The following is a 19,138-nucleotide window of genomic DNA, read 5'->3' on the forward strand; positions in this document are numbered from 1 at the left end:
TGCTTTTGCATTACAAAATACTGCAGAAAACTCAAGAATATTTCAGATACAAAGAATAAAAGACTAAGAGGGCCTTTTCAATGGATTAGTAAATTTAACGAGTTTGGACATGGCAAGAGAATCTTTGTGTGACAGCACAAAAGTGCTTACATCCATGAACCATAAGTCTTCATACAGGAAGTACTTTAACAAGAAACCTTCAGAACACAAACTTTTGTTAACATACTCATATTTTATTTCAATGAATCCACAAACAGTCAAATTACAGTAGTTTTTGTTAGGAAACCTGTTTCAACAAATGGCGAGGTGCCTGTTTAAACATGATCATTGAAGACATAATTTTAGCCATCGCTTGTCTCAATTCTACTTCCAAGACAATACTTTAGAGGTGACAACTGGAATCATCTTGTCTGAAGTCAGAAATCATCCACTCAGGAAATCATAAACTGATGTCTAATGTCAGTTCAAGTCCTGGCACATGCTGTTTTCATCCCTGTAAAAGAAGTTCTATTTAACTTGCACTCAGCATCACACACAAACAAAACAGGTAACTGCCCTAAGGCTGAGCTACATGAACCTTCTACGTGACACTAACCCTTAGGTCAGAGCAATTTCTCAAAACAAATTACTTCATTTGTACAGGACAGTATTTTCTTTTCCCGCATCACTAGCGCGGATTTCATTCCAGAGGACCAGCCATATTAGAATAAGCAGACTTTCCTCTGATTTTTCTGCTATTTATTTTTGGCTAAATCTATATAAAATTCTAACAGTTACCACAGAAGTTTTTCACCAGTCAAAGCTATTTTGTTTTGTTTTCCAGCAAGGAGTAAATTAAGCTCCTTTAGGTATAGAAGACAATGCATTCACTATCATCGGATAATCCTTTTCACATTACATACTTGGAGACCAAACAATTTACAAGGAACTCTTCACTCAAGACATTTATCACATAGGTTCACAAACAGATTTGAGAAACCTGAAAAATATTTACATGAAAGTGATGTTAAGATTTAGTTATTGTAACAAGATGACAGTTCAAAATCTTCCTACAAGCTATTAATAGTTGATTCAGCAGCTTTCCGAAGTTCAGCAGTTTTATGAATGTGTTCCTCCTAAGCATGATCCAAAGAAGAGTTTCAACCTCACCTCTGGGTTTGCGAGAGAACTTTTATACCCCTCTGTATTGGCCACTTAAGACACTGCCAGACTTAAGAGGGCAAAGCATAAAAGGGGAGTAGATTTTAGTATATTATAATGTTTCCTTATTAACTAAGATGATCTAAACTTCCCATTTGCTCAAGAAGTATTAAAAAGTTGCTTGAAATTTGTAAATTATCAAAGAGCAAGATTAAAAACCATCCGCAATTATCATTAGACAAGAGCACACTTACCTTCCAGCAGAAGGCATATTTATTCCTAAGAAGTCCTGAGCATTGTTTCACATTTAGGTGTGATTAACCATGTCTAGAACATTTCATGCATGAGGTTGCTAAGTGAGGCCCCTAAAACAACACAGAAAAAAAATGGTAAAATTATAATTAATAACGTTTAACTAGACCTTCTCAAAGCCATATTCTATGGAGTTGCTACTATGTTGTCAGACATTTTAAAAGTACTTCTCCATGAAGTTGCACAAGTCATTTACAAAAAGTTCATTATCAAATCAAAACCTAGAGCAAAAGAATCTGTCAAAAAAGTATGTTCCATTAGCCCAGTTAAACTACATAGAACATATTTTTTACATCTTTTAAAATATACTTTAAATCAGAAACAATGGCAAGTTTTTCAAGTCTAAATTGCTTTTAGCGTGGATGCTACCAAAGTAAGCTATAAATGCTCAGATTTGACTGAATCTTTGCCATACAATTCATTGCTACCTTGTGTCTGCTTACAGATTATACACACCTTATTACAAGTTATACAGCACTCAACTCAGAAACATCAAAAGACACTCTTACTGGTGGGCTAGGAGACTACAGGAAAAGCCCAAGAAATCAGGGTGGTTTTTTTGTTTGAATAGTTATTAAGTCCATTTGAGCCCAAGTCCTAAGTGCCTACAGACACTTAACACCACAGGTTACAACTGCAATTTTCTTGATGTGGCCTATAAAAAAACTAAATTAATGCAGTGGTTCAGATTTAAGGTCTGTGCAAGCTCAATAGCTGCGATTCAACAACAGAAGAGTGCAAATGTACACAGTTATTTTGGCTCAGAGACACAGGGCAGCACCCCTATGTGTCCGCTTGTCTTTAAAACGTCTCAGGATTCAAAGCCCTCCACTTCAGAAGACCGAAGACTTTTCTTTCCAGTCCCAGGCTGTAAGAGCAGTGATGAGCTCGGTGTGCCCCTCACCCATAGGCGTCCAAAGGTGTGCGCGCAGATTGCCAGCGCTTCCCCCTGCCCCGGCCTGCCGCGCTCGGCCTCCTGCTCATCGGGGGCATTTGAAGGACTCGCCGATACCTCGGGACACACTGCGGAGGAAGAGAGGCATCAGCCGGGCAGCAAGGGGACTGGGGGGCAGGGGGGGGAATGGAGGGAGGGGCCACTTGTGCCTCACGACAGGATGCAGGACGGAGGGGAGGACTCCGCACTGGGTTTTAGTGAGGGAGAGCCGCTCTATCCCCCTGTGTTGACTCTCCGGAGCACCGCCAAGCTCCGAGAGGGCAAGATGTGAAGGGAAAGCAACGTAGGTTCCACCCCGCCAACCCCAGGCCCACAGCCCGACCATGCAGAGCGCGGGCTGCTCCCCGGAGCGCGGCCGCAGCCGCCTTACCACGCCCACGTCCGACAGACAGAGAGGGCGAGTCCGGCCTCACCGCGCCTTAAATAGCGCCCCGCGCTCCCGCGAGACCTCACGCGCTCCCGCCGCCGCTGCCTATTGGCGAGGCCAACGCGCGTGACCCCTCGTGGGGCGGGGCGGGGCTGGGCGGCCGAGGTCGCTGCCGCAGAGGGCCTCAGGAGCTGCTCCGGGGCTGAGGTGCTGGCGCGGTTGCTCAGCCGCTCTCCCGGCGGCGCTCATTCAGCCCCCATAGGTCAGAGCAAGACTTTCGCGTGCTCGTCCATTCATGCCCAGGCCAAGTTCTGGGTGCCCGGAGGTCCTTAACACGGGGAAACCAAAGTGTCTTCGGTGCGAGGTAGCAGCTGTGTAGCGGTTTTTGAGGCACCAAATACCTCTGATCTCTGTCTAAACTCCTGTCTAAGCCCTGCTTAGGGGGCTTAGGAGCTGTTTGTGAGGATGGTGAGGTAAAGCCCCGAGCCTCGCTAATGCCCTGACGTATAGCACATGCCCCTCTGCTGGGCTGCGCGTCAGGGGTGACACGGTGGCACCAGGTCGGTCCTGCGAGCCAGCGCTCAGCACCAGTGCCGGGCACTGCTGCTGCTCTGCCCCAGATAAAATGTGCTGCCTGACTGGGGATGCTACTAAGAGGTTTTGGAGTGAGTAGGAGCAGATTAGCACGAACAGGGAATTAGTTATTTGTAACACAGAGGCTTTGCATGTTGCCCAGCAAAGCTGGTAGATAGGAATCACAGCACAAGATAGAATATACTGAGTTGGAAGGGACCCATCAGGATCTTTGAGTTCAACCCTTGGCCCTGCACAGGACACCCCAAAAATCGCACCCTGTGCCTGAGAGCATTGTCCAAGCTGAATTGAATGCAACTCCCTGCTTCTCAAAAAGGTGTGTATATTGCTGATAATTCATAGCTTCCTGCCTCAGTGAGAAACAGTATGTCTTTGCTCATGCCGAGCACCTGTAAATGTGTGGAAAGAAGATACCGAGTTGCCTGCTCCCCCTAGTCGGAACTCTGTATTTAAGTTACTCTCAACAGATCTAAACCAATCTGATTCAGTCTGAAACAGTCACATAGTTGCAATCAAGGGATGACTCTAGAAATTGTTTCATACCACTTCTAGTTACCTCCTCTGTCTAATTCTTGATACTCAAAACATTGTTGCAGATTAACCCTCTGCCAGTTAAGTTTATTGTACATTCAAAACCTGTCTCAGGACTCTAGGTAAATCAGTCTCTGGAGATGTATTTGTGAGACATGTAGTTTCAAGTTATTTCAAGTGGGCTACTCTGCAACGACTATTTTCTGCAGTCAGACACCTAAGTCAGTCCTTTTTTGTAATGTAGTCAAAAAGATGAAGTGGCATCCAACCTTTAAATTTTTATCACTCGTGCCAGTGGAATATATGTCAAGTTTGGTTTCTTCTTTTCCAGTATAGAATGTAAACAGGCACTTCTTTCACGCAGAAAACCAGCAAACCACAGCAAACCAGTGATCAGTATCCATCCCAGGTGACCATTTTAATCATTCGCATAAAATCCTACACCTTCTTCTTGCCCCTCACAAGCTTTCTTCTGTTTTCCCCATACAAAGTTTGTATTGTTTGCCTTCCCTCTGGCTCCATGAAACTTACTTTTGTGTCTGATAATGGCACAACTTCAAGAGAAGGAACGCAGAGTCTACCTGACCTGTCCATCCTTTTCCAAACCCTCGTATAGAATAAAATAACTGTCCTTTAATAAATTACTGCAAGGATCAGATGTGGATCTGAGCCTCTTTACTTGAAGGTTAGTTCTCCCATTTCCTGGAAAAATGCTGTAACCACTGAGTTGCTACAAGGCTGCAGGCAGATCTGCTGTTTCCATGTTTGTGGGATGTAACTTTTATCTGAATGAACTTCTCAGCCGGGCACTGAGTCTGCCTACAACCTGGGCAGTTTGGGGACTTGTGGGAAAGACCACAATATTGGTGGATCAGGGTACAGGTTAATATTGAGATTAACCTGAATCACTAACCGGGAGAAATACTGGCCTGATCACGAGCAGAATTTGTAGGAAATTCAATTATCATGGCATTTTGAAATTAGTGAGGTGGCAGCAGTATGTCTTGGTTATTTGTAGATTAGTGTTGAGCTTTTTAAGGAGCTGGATGAGCTCAACTAATTTGTTCAAATCTTGAAGGGTGGTGCTCTGATTATCTAACAGCTAAGTCTCTCTGTCAGATGCAAGAATTAAGTCTCAAAGTCACTGGTTTGACACATCTCTCAGAAGAAAGACTCTTGAAAACCACTTGTTTAACAACATAATGAGTTTACCACAATTTGCAATTGTCATAAACATTTCATTTCAATTTTACTGTCTTTCTCCACACTGATATGAAGGAAAATCAATCAAGTAAAACCTCATTGTGACCATCAGTTTTTCCAGGTGGATTACAGTACTCAGTGGCATTAAATAATTGTCAGGTTTGGAATATAACAGTGCTTTATACATATATATATATATATGTAATTTGGTTAAAACTTTGATATGGTAATGTAATAAAGATGTAATTTAATTAATTTATGCACAATTCAATAAAATGAAAAGGCTATTTTAAATTCATGCTGAAAATACACTAAATGCCACTTGCAGCTTAACTGTCCTTTGTGGTTTTTTGTCCTCAGAATGTTTGTGAGTTAAAATTGGAGCCTGTAAAATAGAATAAAAATAAAAAATAAAATATTTGGGAAGGAGGAAGGCAAGTCATAGTTATTATTTCCTTTCCAGAGGAAGAAATAGCAATACATTTCTGTCAGAAACTTCAGTTTTCTGTTATTTTTTGCTCAGCACGTCTCTTTTTGTTTGATAAATTACTTCCATGGTTAAAATTTTTGTTATCTCTGCCCAGCCAGTATGTATGATTAGAATTTAAATAGTATTTTTCCACCTTAAAGCATGTTTTGTGTAGGTAAGAAAAATGCCAGTAAAGTTTGCTAGTGAGCTCCCTTGCTGAATAATATACCTGATAAAGAGGCCATTCTTCAAGCTTCTACCTCCTGGAAAGGCAGGAATGTTTTTATTTGAGTAGTGAGTGTGGGGAAGGTTAATATTGTTTAAACTGATCAAGCAATACAGTGAAGTTCTCTTATTGTCACTGTTCCAAGCTCTTAACACAGTGTATTTGAAACACATTTAAGCAGGAGGAAGAGGGCACAAGTAAGACATTATGAGATAATCACACCTCTAGGCCATTATCAACATTGAACTGACTGCAGAGGCTTTAATAGCCTCTTCATAGAATAGAATTTAATGGCTTTCACTAGAGATCTATTAGACCCCTTGTATCTACACAGTCAACTTTTGGTACATTGACATCAATGTATTTGCATCTATCTTACTCTGCTGTCTTTGGGCTTTCAGATCTGATGTCTGGCCAAAAATGATGATGTCAGATGCTGTAAATGTGTTTTGTTTTCTTCTGTAAAGTAGCATTTTCTGAGAAAAATGAAGATATTTTATTCTCTACTTGCCAACTAGTAAAATGCTTATACTAGCAAAAAGTAGGCAAGATTCGGGGATCAATTTAGTGCAGTTTTATTTTCCATGCTATATCTTTAGAATGACAAGTCGTACTGTTGCCAAAATATGAAGTTTTACAGTATTTTGAATCAAGAGAAATAATTTCTCAGATAATTTGAAAATGTTGGGTAGGGGTTGCTTTGAAGATGACAGTCTTAAGGAGGGCTAGTTGTTCCAAAGCTGGGTTGTTTTTTTGGTTTTAGACTCTCCACATTTTCTATGGATTTCTATGAATTTTTCATGGACTACAACTTACTCTTACCATTAGAATTTCAGGTGCAGATGGAATGGTTTCCATGGACCTGCTATGAGCCATGTGCCACAGATTCAATCCATAGGCTGCAAGCTGGCATTTGGCATTGTACTGAAGCCGCCAGTCTGTTCCGAAGTGAGGCCAAGCTTCATGGAAAATCCTGATTTCTCATTCTTGTGTCTACACATTTGCCATTTTGCTATTTTTTGGTAGAACATAATTTAATATGAGATACAGAACATATTAAAAACATTGTAAAATTTTAAACCTACATTGTCAGCACTGCAAGTATTTCAGAAATCTGAATTCTCTTATAATTCTTACATATTTTCCATGCTTCCAGAAAACCTTAGTATTGTTTTAACTGCCTTTTCCATTAAAATGACCTTTTAATTGGCTGGAAATATATCCTCAATTTGATCTGTTCCAAACATTTGTTCAGCAAAACTGACTGATGATTACCCACTTCTGGACCCAAGTTTATTACAAGAAAAACATAAATGAACCCTCTGTGGAATTTTCCAAGATTTCTGGAGAGGAAATGCAATATCCTCTTTGTAGCACGGAATGAGCAGATATTCCAGTATCAGATTTGCTACCAACTTTCCTGTGTAACTGTGGACAAGTCACTAAATTTCTGCCAGTGATTTTCTTGCTCTGTAAAATAAGCTAATATTAACTTCCCACCCAATAATTTGACAAGTCTGAGTGAATGTTTGCAAAACACTCTGAAAAAGTCAGATGGAAAATGTTATGGAAGTCCACGCCTCTGCTAGCCAAAGAGGATATTTACAATAAGTCCATATTTTATGTAGTGAAATAAAAATGTTCAAGTGTAAAACCAGATGAGACCAAGACGGATCTAAAATTAAATGCAGGAGGTATTTTTTGACCTTTCAGCAGAAATTATATAAGCACTCTTAGGTTATAAATAGTCCTTTGTTTTCCTTCTCTTTGTCTAACACTCAGAAGAAACACAGGGTTAGTTGTTTGTTGTAAAGAGATAGGGCAATGCTTTAGAGTGGAAACAATTGTGCACTGTTCTTTATTTATACAGTTCCTATAAAGTTTGTAACTCACATTTGTTGCATTGCTTAGCACTTTTTTATCTTCAAACAGCTGCAGAAATAAAGTTTCTATTCCAGAAAATGACAACAGCAGAAGAAAACAAAAACACGCACCAGTCCATTTCAAGTATGAAAGTTTCTTTCCTCTTTCCTGTTTTGATATGTCTGAAGAGCAAAAAAGACAGTGCTAGACTATTGTCAAACTGACACATAAACACTTGTATATTATTCCCTATTTTTATTATTAATCTTCAGAAATAAGACAAGAAATGTGTCCACCTTTAAATGAAAGTATTTATATTAGCATTAAGGAATATGATACTGAATTCTTTACAGAATGATGTGTGCGCATATTTACAAATATTTCCTTGAACAACCAATAAGTGCTTAATTACTAGCAATTTAATTTTATATCAAAAAAAAAAAGTTTAATGAACAGAAACAACTGAAAACTTACCCTGAAATCAAGTAATTGGCATTTGACAAAAACAAAATTATGAAAATACCACTTTTTTCTTTTTTCACACCTTCTATGATTTCTCCAGGGTTTGTATTACAGAAATAATGTTATTGACATGAAAATATATGTGAAGCAAATGGCTTTATTAGATACTGCATTTTGTTTCATTTAAATTTTTAATCACCTTTCAAACCCATTCATTTGCTCCATAACTTTTCACTGAGAGCAAGTATGATTCTCCACAGTATATTGGAATAAGCAGGCTGCAGCAAAGAATACATGATTAGGCTTCTGCAATAACAGGAATCAGAGTTTAAAAACCAGGTACAGTGCAGTACTGTCCAGTCTCTGCAGGCTACTTAGAAATGCACTGGAAACTAATCAGACCTTGATTGCTTCAGTCCTGACATGTCAGCTTAACTCCCATTTTCCCTGGCTATGTCAAGAGAACCTGTCATATTATGTGTAATCCAGTCCTCTGAGTTTAAGCAAATTAAACACTTGAGATCAAATTCACACATAATGTAAGACCATGAATTTAACAGAATTATACCAAAGATTATTTTTTTTCTCAGTGATGTTATTTGATGGCTCTTTTGCATAGTGATCTATGGATTTATGAAGCAGTTTAGTGGCCCTGAGGACTTCACTCCATTATGTCCAAAAATCTTTCTCCATCCTGTATTTTGAATGTCTGCAATGATTTAATATAACTAATCCAACTTACTGAGGAAACAAAGTTCTGTCTCTGTGACAAATCTATTTTGAGTTTCTTTGCTGAAGCTGTCAACAGGATGCCAACTAATGCCAAATTTGATACCATTTGTGTAACGTGGGCACTTGTCCACAATGAGCTGGATTGAGGCCACTTACCTAACAGTATTGTCAGGGCAAGAATTTATCTTTAGATGCTACTGCTGATGCCAGATTTTTACTAGTAATCATAGACCTTCTTTTGAAATAATAATTTAAAAAAATACTGACTTCAGAGTGTTTCCTGTAAATAAAGCGTGTGGATCCAGGCTCTATAGGCTGAAATTATTTTATTCTAGCATCATGAAGTGCTAGCGTGCCACACTTCAGGTGCTGTTAGGAGCAGAGATGTCTGTAATGTTAGTAGTTCTCTCTCTTCATTTGAAAGATCTCCTCAGTATATCCAAGGAACAATAAATGGGCCTTAAGCTCCTGCTGAAAAGAAGCAACCTCTGCTAAGGAAAGGGGAATTCTAAGATGAGGATTGCCCTACCTGAACTCTGTTCTTTCTTCTCTCAGAGATTTGCTGTGTTAGCTATTTAACAACCTTGTGCCTATTATCATGTGTGTAAATTTAATATACTCACACTGCTCTACCTTGGAGAAAGGCATGGGCCTCGACTTGCTTGTATTTGAAGAGAAACTGAAATTATTACATTAACCGTGTTGTATAAATGCCACATGTTGGGAATTTGTGAGTGAACACTTGCACGTGTGGTGCAGACACAGCCCTAACACAGCACTTGTGAAGATGTTATCTGCATGAATGGCAATATAAAGCACCGACTGTGGGCAGTAAATTACATTCCAGCCTACTGTTCTGGGTTTTGCCAGTACCTGGGCTCCTGTGTACCTCTAATTAGGTGGGTTGAGCATGTCCCAAAGCACAGTGCTGCCGTCACTGCCACACATCCACGTCCTCCTGCCTGCACTCTGCCTCCCTGTCCTTCACCCTACTGCCTGCTGGTATGGTTTTGTACGCATTGAGGCCGGGTTTCGCAGCCCCGTGGCCGTTCCAGGCCCGGAGACTAAAGCACCACGGCCCGTCTCGGAGGGCCCGTCCGGAGGGGCGGCGGGCGCAGCCCCCCCGCGCCCCCTCGGTCCCGCAGCGCATTGGCTGCGGCGGCGGCCGCCTCGCCGGGCCCGCTGGGGTGCCCCGTGCCGGGCACTGCGTCTGACCTTCCCTTCCCTTCCCCGGCGCTGTCAGAGCGGATCAGCGGGCGCGGCGCTGCGATGGAGCGGCGAGCGGCGACGGCAGCCGCCAGGAGAGGAGGAAGAGGAGGAGGAGGAGGAGGAAGGGAGAGATTAGCGCGGTGCCGGCTGGCGCAGAGGCGCGGCTGAGCGCTCCAGCGGGAGCCCGGGGCCCTGCGGACCGTGCGAGAGGCAGAGGCGGAAGGAGCGGAGATGCGGCCGCTCTCCCCGCTCTGCTGAAGCCCCTGGTCACTCGCTCGGAGGAGGGAGGCCGGGAGGGTCCGTCCTTCTCGCTGCTCTGCGGGCGCGAAGGGTGCCTGTGCAGTCCCCTCCTCTTGCTTTTATCCCAGCCCCGGAGCAGGAGCCGCCGCCGCCCCCTATCCCTTCCTGCGCTCTTCCCACCATGAGCGGGGCTGTTTTCACCTTATAAAGATGGCGGTGTGGGATCGCTGCAACCTTTAGACTAATGACTGTCAGAAACATCGCCTCCATCTGTAATATGGTGAGTGCTGGCGGGGGACGGGCGGCACGGCAGCCCCTGCGGGGGCCGGCTGGGGGGCTGCCCCAGGGGCGCAGCCCAACCGCGGGACTCCGTCCCCTGCGCCGGTGGCGGGGGAGCCGGGCACGCTGAGCCGGGAAATGCCTGGGATGGAGTTGGCCGACGGAGAGTGACGATGTCCCGAGGAGTTTTCCTGGAGCAGCCCGGGCGTGGGCCGGGGAGGGACGGAGATGCAGAACCGGTACGGGGCCCCCCGGAGCGGGTCTGATCCCGGCCGAGGTGCGTTGCAGACGGAGCCGTGGTCCGCCCTTCCTCCTCTTGCCCTTCCTCCTGCCCTAATAATCCTGCGAAAGGACCAAAGTCGGGTTCCGAATCCACATTAAATCGGTGACCCTGTTTAACTCCCTCAGGCAGGCACCCTGTGGTCTCCTAGGGCCAGGAGCTCCCCAGATTACGCAGAAAAGGAGGATCTTTAGATGGCTAATAACACTCTTTTGGATCCCCATGCTAGGTACCTGTTCTAGGAGGTCTTGGCTTTAGAGCTAACAGGGTTTAACTTGCACTACATGCTGCTCAAAGAGGACTGGTGTTTGTAAAGTACTCTTGAATCACTTAGCTTTCTCTAAACCAGACTAGGCAATTAGTAGGGAATAAGGAAACATTAATATTTTTGGTTTTTACGTTCACTTTGCTACTTTTCTCCCCATGGAACAGTTGAAAGGATGCTTTCTGCATTGTGTTTGGATTTAATTTAAATTCTAACAAACTTGGGGCACCTAATTTGGTTTAGGTTTTTGAAACTTCTTGGTGGGAGGAGGGAAAGCTCAAACTTTGTCAAAGAATTATTAATGCAGTGCAGCAAACTTGCCAAAGAAATGGTTGCATGTTAAGCATCCCTATACAAACAGAAGAGAATCCTATTTCTGTACATTTTGGTTTTTTAGTCTGTATTTTCCACCCTTATTTCCAGGTTCTTCAAGAGCAGCTACACACAGTTGCCAGCTTCCCTCCATGTGTTGCCCCAGCATGCCTTGTGCTGCTGATGCCACACATACCATTCATCTGCCCTGGAGAATGGAGCCTGTCTCTAGGGTAAGGCAACGGGCACAGCCCCAGAGGCATGGCTCCTGCGGGGTCTGGGTGAGGGAGTGCAGATTGCAAGCCTGCTCCCCTTCCACGTGTCCACACTTCCACTTAAGTGGGATTGGTCTTTTGTTGCAAATGAGATGCCTGGGTAGTCCCATGCATAGTTTTGATTTAAACCTCAGTCCTCCCTTTGAAATGCCTGCTCTGAAATGCAGAGAGGGTGAGTTGTTTCTGGGGTTAAAAGAATTAATACAAAATCCAGATTTGAGGTATAATAACCTGAGTGCTCAAATTTCTTCACCAACAGTACTTTTCTGAACTTTTCATTGTTCTTAATGATTTCCAGTCCAATGGGCCACAAATACTGCGAAGAGAGATTCAGGAAACGGTACAGGACTGAGGAGAAAACCTGGGTACTCCTACCTTCTCTCTGAGGCAGGCTCCAGTTTTATCTGCTGATTAATGGTGGATGTGATGCCTTGCAAACTGGATAAAAGAGCACCGCATGAAGGGGAGCTGGAGACTCATAGGTGGATGTAAGACCTTGGCATAAAGTACTAGGAACTCTGATTTCTTTGTGTGCTTCAGACAGATGCGCTTGTATGCAGCACGCTTCTCCCAAAGACTGAACAGATTCACAGCAGAACTGATGAGGTTGTTGTAATGGTGTGCTGCTTAGCTGTCATTGCCAGTATATCCAGCAAAAGTAGCATCTGAGAGATGGAGAGACAGAAGGGAAGAAGGAGAGCCTCAAGCAGAAAAGGCATACAAGGATTTGTACTTCAAGGCAGTTCTAGTTCATGGTACTGTGGCAGAAGGTGCAGTTGATTTAATGATAATATTTTAAGGCTACATATTCCTTGAGGTCTGTGTACTTAGCTTTTAGAGATGCTATGTTGTGTTGGTCATATTTAGTCTTTTCTGGATAACCCACAGGGACTGGAAGTTCTTTTAGGCCAAAACAATGGAGTTTTCAGACAGCTACAGGAATTTGGGGCTGTAAGAGAAATACAGATTCTTACAAGTGTTGGCAACACTGCATTATGGCTCCTCCAAAAATGTGTCCACTCTGATGAGGTGGTGGACTTGAACTCAGTGATCTGGAGAAGAAGCTATGACAACCTTCTAGAAGGCTAGAGGTGTAAAACTTGCCTTTATAAAACCTAAATATTTGCAGTGCTACTTTGATTTAGGACATCTGTAGAAATCTATCAGACAAACACGCTGAGATGCTGATTCTCAGACCTTGTTCCTACACTATAATACAGTACTTGAAAAACTGAGCTACTGATAATTTGTGGACGACGAAGTAGCTGTGTAATTCTTAGGTATTATAATATGTTTTTCTACGTAATGCTACATAATAGGTTTCTAAGTTTTCCAACCTGGTTGAACTCAGTAATTAAAAAAAAAAGGTGTTCCAGTCTTTATTTTTTCCCATTCCACTTGAGAGGGGTTTTTGGTTTTTAGAAAAAAAAAAAGCCCCCCCAAAATCCAAATGATGATGTCTTGTTGATTTTTAGGGGTGGTGGGGGGAGTAGGGGAAGAGAGTCAGAGGTAGCAATTGGTCCTGAAATACTTGTCCCTCCCTGAAAGCAGCTTAGATTGTTTTCAGTGGTAGTCCGTCCTTGACAAAGTTTTTTGTGTGTTTGTCCAAGTGCTCACATGTCCTGAAGGGAAAAAAATTACTGAAATTTGGCTGAATTAATTTAGCTTAAGAGAACCTGGCTAGCCAGCATTTTTTGATGTATGCTGTTGACTGCCTGATGTTTGATATCTTGGGTTGTAATTTTGATCTCCTAAAGATGGTAGAGATTCTTAGTCTTTTCAGGAAGGATCAAAACAAGTGTAGTGAAACAAGCAAGACAGGGACAGTATTTAACTTACTTGCAAAAGATACTTAGTACTATATATTCACTGGATAAGCTCTCACATGCTGAGACAGACACAGTAGGAGCTAGCCAGTAAGAAAGAAATATTTGGCAGGGGAAATTTCCTCTTGGAACATTTACTTGTAGTAAATATTTAAATGCACAACTTTCTAGAATTAAACAAAATTCCTCTATTGTCTTTTACCAGTTTTGTCCCCTAAGTTATAATAATAGCAATTATAAACCGATTTGCCTAATGAGAACTAAGAGCTAAACTTGTTCTGAAGGGGTAGAGGGGATGAAGGCAACCGTGCCTGAAGGAATTGGTGGGACTCTTATGTGGGCATGATGGCCACATTCACTGCAAAGGGAGGTCTAGTCCCCAAGATATTCAACTTACCTGCCCTTCAGGACACTGTAAAAGCTCAATCACTCTGTCTGCACACCATGTTCACCACTGAGGGACGTATGCAATAGGCAACTGTCATCTTTTATGTAGGACAGGTACAATACATGTGAAGAAGCATAAGATACCCTGAAAAGCTCTATATGAGGGTATACCAGCAGCCAGAGCCTTGTAACACTGGTAGACTGCAGACACCAACTAGGGATGTGATGTAGCCCCTACAATGCTGTAATTCTCTTTGGTTATTGTTTCTGTGAAATAACCCAATGGCTCAAGTACCAAATGCTGGTTCAAAGACAGACAAGCATGCTGGCATTTCATGCTTACTGAAATCCTCTGCAGTAGGTTTCTCTGTTGATGAGCTTTAGGTACAGCCTTGAGTTCTGAGTTAAGCTCATACTGCAGCTGTGGCCTAGGGATATTACTGTTATGTGCAGTGAAGGACATCTAACCACTTCAGAATGTATTGACATACATTTGTACTGATCTGGCTAACAAGCTCTGTGGACCATGTTTCTCTCTTTTGGAATTCTGTTGAGAACAGGTATTAGTTCCTGCCCTTTCATAATTTTCTAACAGTATTTCAAATATTCCAATTAGCACTTCATAGTGTTCTGACAATCTAATAAACAGAACACTCTAAACACATTCAAATTTCTCTGATACAAGGTATCATCTGAGATGCCTCACAGTTACTCCTGGTAGTTGTTGTATATATATCCTATATATATATATATAAAGTTGCAGTTCCTTGGATTAACTTTGGGGTTTTATTGGTGTTTCATGTTACTCTTTCTTCTCATAGTCTCATCATTATGAGTTTCATAAAAATAGCTGGTTTTCTGCATGAAAACATTCATACAATTCATCAGGAATTATGTGAATACCTGTGAAATTTCAGCTTTCATTTTCAAACAAACATGCAAACAAACAAACAGTTTCTAACCATCCCAGAAACTGTCTGTAGAGAAAAAACATACAAGCCTAGGAATCTCTACATTCAGGAAACAAATAAGAATAAATGTTGGATTTCTTTTGCGTATTTGTTTTTAATAGCATGATTTTAGAGACTCATTGCAGGATTTGTTTGAATATAGGGCATTGGCAGAATCAAGGCTGGAACTACAAACAGATTTGGAAAACGCTTGATACAAAAAAAAAAAATTACAATTTTAATGATGCGAAAATAATAAAATCCTGCTTCATACAATAAGAATATTACTCAGTAACAGAATTGATCACTATGACTTTCAACTGGATTTATTCATTTGGACAACCTGCAGTGTATATTTCTTCATGTCTTTTACATCTCTCCATAGAGATAAAGGCAAAATAATACATGCCAGACAATAAAACGGTTATCTAAAGATATATTTAGATTGATAAAGAAAATAAACTTTTACATCTGATAAGATTAGTTAGTTCAAGAATGCAGTTTTAGAAGCATAGTCTCAAGTGTGCACAATTTCAGTATGACATGAAATATAGAAACAAAAATATGAAAAGTATGGAGAATATGAAGTCTAATCATTGTAATAACTTTCTGAAGTAATGAGAGTTTTTGAGAGTATGGCTGACAAATGAGTACTGGACTAACAGAAAGTGTGCATTCCATCAGAAGATGAACAGAAGTCCACAAGATTTTTTATTGGATAGAGAAGTATATGCAAAATGAGAAACATCCTAATATATTATTCCCAAAGTATAACCTCGAGTAATGGCTGAGGCTTGTCTTGCATGAGTACCTTTTAACGGCTAAAGTGGTTATTATGTACTTACTAGCTGTTTAGAAAATAAGCACAAAAGGACAATTCATGAACACAATGTGTGGTTTTCAGTGTATTTCTTTTAGATGCATGTAGTCTTTGGCTTCATGTTGCTAAATTAAGAGTAAACCAGTGGTTATGCTAAATACCTCAATAAAGGAACCTCTTAGCTATAGCTCAGCAAGGCTGAGTGAATCTGAATTGTGGAAGAGATGACAATAAAAGCTAACTCTGGACCCTGATTAACTGTGTGTGGTGGGCAAGTGCCACACAGGAGATGAGGCTCTGATGGATTTGAAGAGCCACAGTCTGTGGAGTGTAAGCCTGTCAGAGAAGCAGTCAGCCAACTCTCTTCTGCTGACCATCTTTTAGCCTCAGAAACTGTCCTTGGTTGGCTGTTTGGTGGATACACTGATATGTATTTGTGTACATTACATACTTAACACCACAGTGAATCAGTGCTTCTGGGGAAGAAGCATTTCCACTGTCAGGACTCCACTGTAAGCATGTTCTTGGGTATGCTCAACCCTTGCAGAAAAGGCTGTTGTGCTAAGGGTTTCAAACCAGCCATGACTGGATGTTGCATGTTTCAGTTATTTAATTTGATTTTTTGATTTCACAACTAATGGCCTCCTAACAGCTGTATTTGAAGTATCCTAGGATAATAAGGCCTCCAACTGTCCACTGATTATGATAAACCTGTGTTATTTCTGATGTAGGTCAGCCAAAGTTTGAGATATCCGATGATAGGAACTACATCACATTTCCTAATGTCTTACCGGAATCTACATTACAGTAACTTGAGCTTGGTACTTCTCATCCTGTCCATTGCTGAGACCAAGAACAGACTATGTCCTTTCTGTAACAAACTGTAGACTTGAAAATATTGTCATGCCCTTTTCTGCCTTATGCAGCTTTTTCTGTCTTATGCAACACAATCCCGTTCAACCCTTTTTCACAGGTCACTTTTCTCTAGAGTTGTCTTCCATTTTGACTGGTTTCTTTTGGATTCTTCCCAGTTACCTTTATCTTCTTTGAAACCAGGCACCCAAACCTGGATGTAAGACGTCTTAGCACTGACAAGTTAAACAGGAAAGTTACTTTAAGAACTTGGTAGACTGCTACCTGTAGGAATTCATTATGTTGTCAACATTTGTTGTGCTTTTGGGGATTTTTTTAAATAACACTGCATACCTGTGGCTTATTTAACTTACAGTACACAGAGACTTCTCTTTTCTATCTTTTTTTTCTAAAACACTACTGCCTTAGTCAGCTGTTTTCCATTTTGTACATGGTGATTCTTCTCTTCATGTGCAGAATCTTGCACTTGTCTCAGCTCCTTAGAGAATTTCTCTAAAAGAAAAATACTGTCAAAAAATAATGTTTAATTCTAAACCTGTCCTGCAACATAACTGCAGCCCTCATTACTCATCTTGTATGGAGATTTAATGAAGGTATTCTTACTTCTGTATCCAGGTTATCAGAGTATTCCAGATGGTGCAGCTGTGATGGAATTTAGAAGGTCCCTTGCTTTTAGAATGCTGTGAGGCACCACATATGCAGTCTAGGTGGCCTAGACAAAAATGTTATTGAAGAAATTAGTAGTCTGTAAGCAAATCTCAGTTTCGTTTTGACTCATGAGGCCATCTTGATGCTATGTGTTCTGAAGAAGGAAACTAGACAAAACCAATGGTTTTGCTATTTCTTCCAGCAAAAGCCTGAGTGCCACTAATCCAAGAACAATTAAGGTGAGGATACTGATGGACTCATAAGAGAATATTGAGTTTCAGTTTGGTAAAAACTGTCTAATCCTGGAAAATTTAAGGATTAATATTTTTTTTTAAAATTACTTATGGATATAGACACTGAACTTGCAACACTTCACTAGAACCTCACTTCCAGTACTTGGTGCTTTGTGCTTTGAGAAAACCAAGTTTATCAGCTATGTAAGACTGAGTACCTTAAAAGCTTTGTCCAAGATTTTAAGTGGTTCAGGATTTCAGGCCTTGCAATTTTTGTCTGTTTCTTGGAAACCACACCATAAAGAGCTGAAGTTATTTGTTATTGTTAATATCTAAGCAATACTTAAATAGAGATAGTTTAGTGTACCCGCAAGAAAAATAGGTTAGACCTCTCCTTTCAAGCTCTTATAATTTGCTTTAATGATCAGAAGACTTAAGAAAAAATGCACAAAAATAATTTATTTAGATACATTTTGCTAAATCATCTTTCCTACAAAAATTTGAATACACAGTGGTTTTTCGGTCAGTCAAGGTCCTTTTGCTGTTTACTGTGATCCCCTATGTGTTTTCATAGAATCCCCTCTTTCCTCTTTCTTCTTGTGGCGACAAAGACCCAAGATAGCTTTGCTGGAAGAACAAAAAGCATTTCTTCACAGAATGAAGAGAGAGCTAATCTGGTTAAACTCAACCATCTTGTGCAACTTACACTTTAAAAAATACAGAAAGGTTTCAGGTTTGGCATTTAATATCTATGAGTTTTTAAGAAGGCTGGTTCAGCTATTTCAGTTACTCACCATATCTCTCTGAAAGTTGAGATTGTTCCCGAGGATAGCCAAAGTCCAGCACTAGGGACAGGTGATGCATCTATTGAAAGCTGCTGGATGTGTGTTGCATGCTGTGCTATTGCTAGCTATCCTTTTGATACTTTGTGTTGCTTCTGGGAGCTAATTTTGGGTTTTATTTACAGTTGCCTCCTCTCTTCTGAGTTATCCATCACTGCCATTTTTTGGTCAGGAGGCCTTCTCCATCTTTCTTTATCTTCTTTTTCCTTCCCTCCCATGTGCTGTGTCTTCCAAAATCCTGAAACTCAGGCTGCCTAGCCCTGAAGCCATTTCTATTTTTACTCTAATTTCTCCTCTACCAGCCCAAACATCACCATTAGTTTGTCTTAAGTCTTCAGTTTCTCCCTTCAGGAAAGAACTCTGTTTCTATCGTGTTGCTCTCACTTTCCCTGAATACTAAGAAAAAGGAAATCTAGTCTATAATTGTATATGATCCAAAACCATTTGTCATGTACCAGCCATCTTCCTTCATTGATCTCTTGCTCTTTATATAGTTATTAAATTTCTGTTTCAATTATTCAATTTTTATGTGTTTTTTTCCCTTATATTATTTAGATTTTCTTGTGAACAAGATATTTCTTCTTATTTCTTATTTTGTCTATGTACAGATATATTTTTCTGTATAAAGAAAAATTTAATTAATATTATGTTTTTCACACCATGTTTCTGTTTGTTTTGTGATACCCACTTAATAGGTGGCTTATGAAAAGTCCTAATTTCTTTACTGTATTCATTTACTTTAAATTAAACGCATGCTTATTTCTAGAAAGTTAATGCCATTTTTATAGCTCTGTCACAGTACAAAGTTTAATCTGATTTGCCATCTTCTGTTGACACTATCTTTC

The 19,138-nt window shown here is 40.9% G+C and overlaps 1 protein-coding gene, 1 long non-coding RNA gene and 1 other non-coding gene across 6 annotated transcripts in view; 1 reads left to right on the top strand and 2 right to left on the bottom strand.

Moving 5' to 3' along the window:
• Positions 1–212: 212 nt before the first annotated feature.
• LOC121676711 lies at positions 213–2,876 on the bottom strand. Of its 2 annotated transcripts, XR_006020547.1 has the most exons (4): positions 2,778–2,876; positions 2,357–2,475; positions 1,395–1,505; positions 213–493 (listed from the first exon to the last, which is right to left on the bottom strand). It is a non-coding gene; the product is annotated as an uncharacterized LOC121676711 (long non-coding RNA). The 2 variants fall into 2 exon arrangements; XR_006020546.1 differs by lacking the exon at positions 2,778–2,876 and having other exon boundaries at positions 2,357–2,771.
• On the bottom strand, positions 1,105–1,223 carry LOC121676861. The gene has a single exon (XR_006020634.1). It is a non-coding gene; the product is annotated as a small nucleolar RNA SNORA26 (small nucleolar RNA).
• Positions 2,877–10,020: 7,144 nt separating the features above from the next.
• The window catches only part of USP46 (ubiquitin specific peptidase 46), a 59,478-nt gene continuing 50,360 nt past the window's right edge, over positions 10,021–19,138 (top strand). Inside the window, exon 1 of one of the 3 annotated variants that reach the window (XM_042053765.1) lies at positions 10,021–10,583. In XM_042053765.1, the coding sequence (XP_041909699.1) occupies positions 10,548–10,583 (36 nt within the window). In that variant the 5' untranslated portion in view covers positions 10,021–10,547. Of the gene's footprint in view, positions 10,584–11,555; positions 11,673–19,138 lie in introns of those variants that run through there. The other 2 variants (XM_042053764.1, XR_006020619.1) reach the window with 2 other exon arrangements.

Source organism: Corvus kubaryi, unplaced genomic scaffold (genome assembly GCF_017639235.1).
Source record: "Corvus kubaryi isolate FWS band 111438036 unplaced genomic scaffold, C.kubaryi_AGA036_p1.0 split1-131, whole genome shotgun sequence".
Taxonomy (NCBI): domain Eukaryota; kingdom Metazoa; phylum Chordata; class Aves; order Passeriformes; family Corvidae; genus Corvus; species Corvus kubaryi.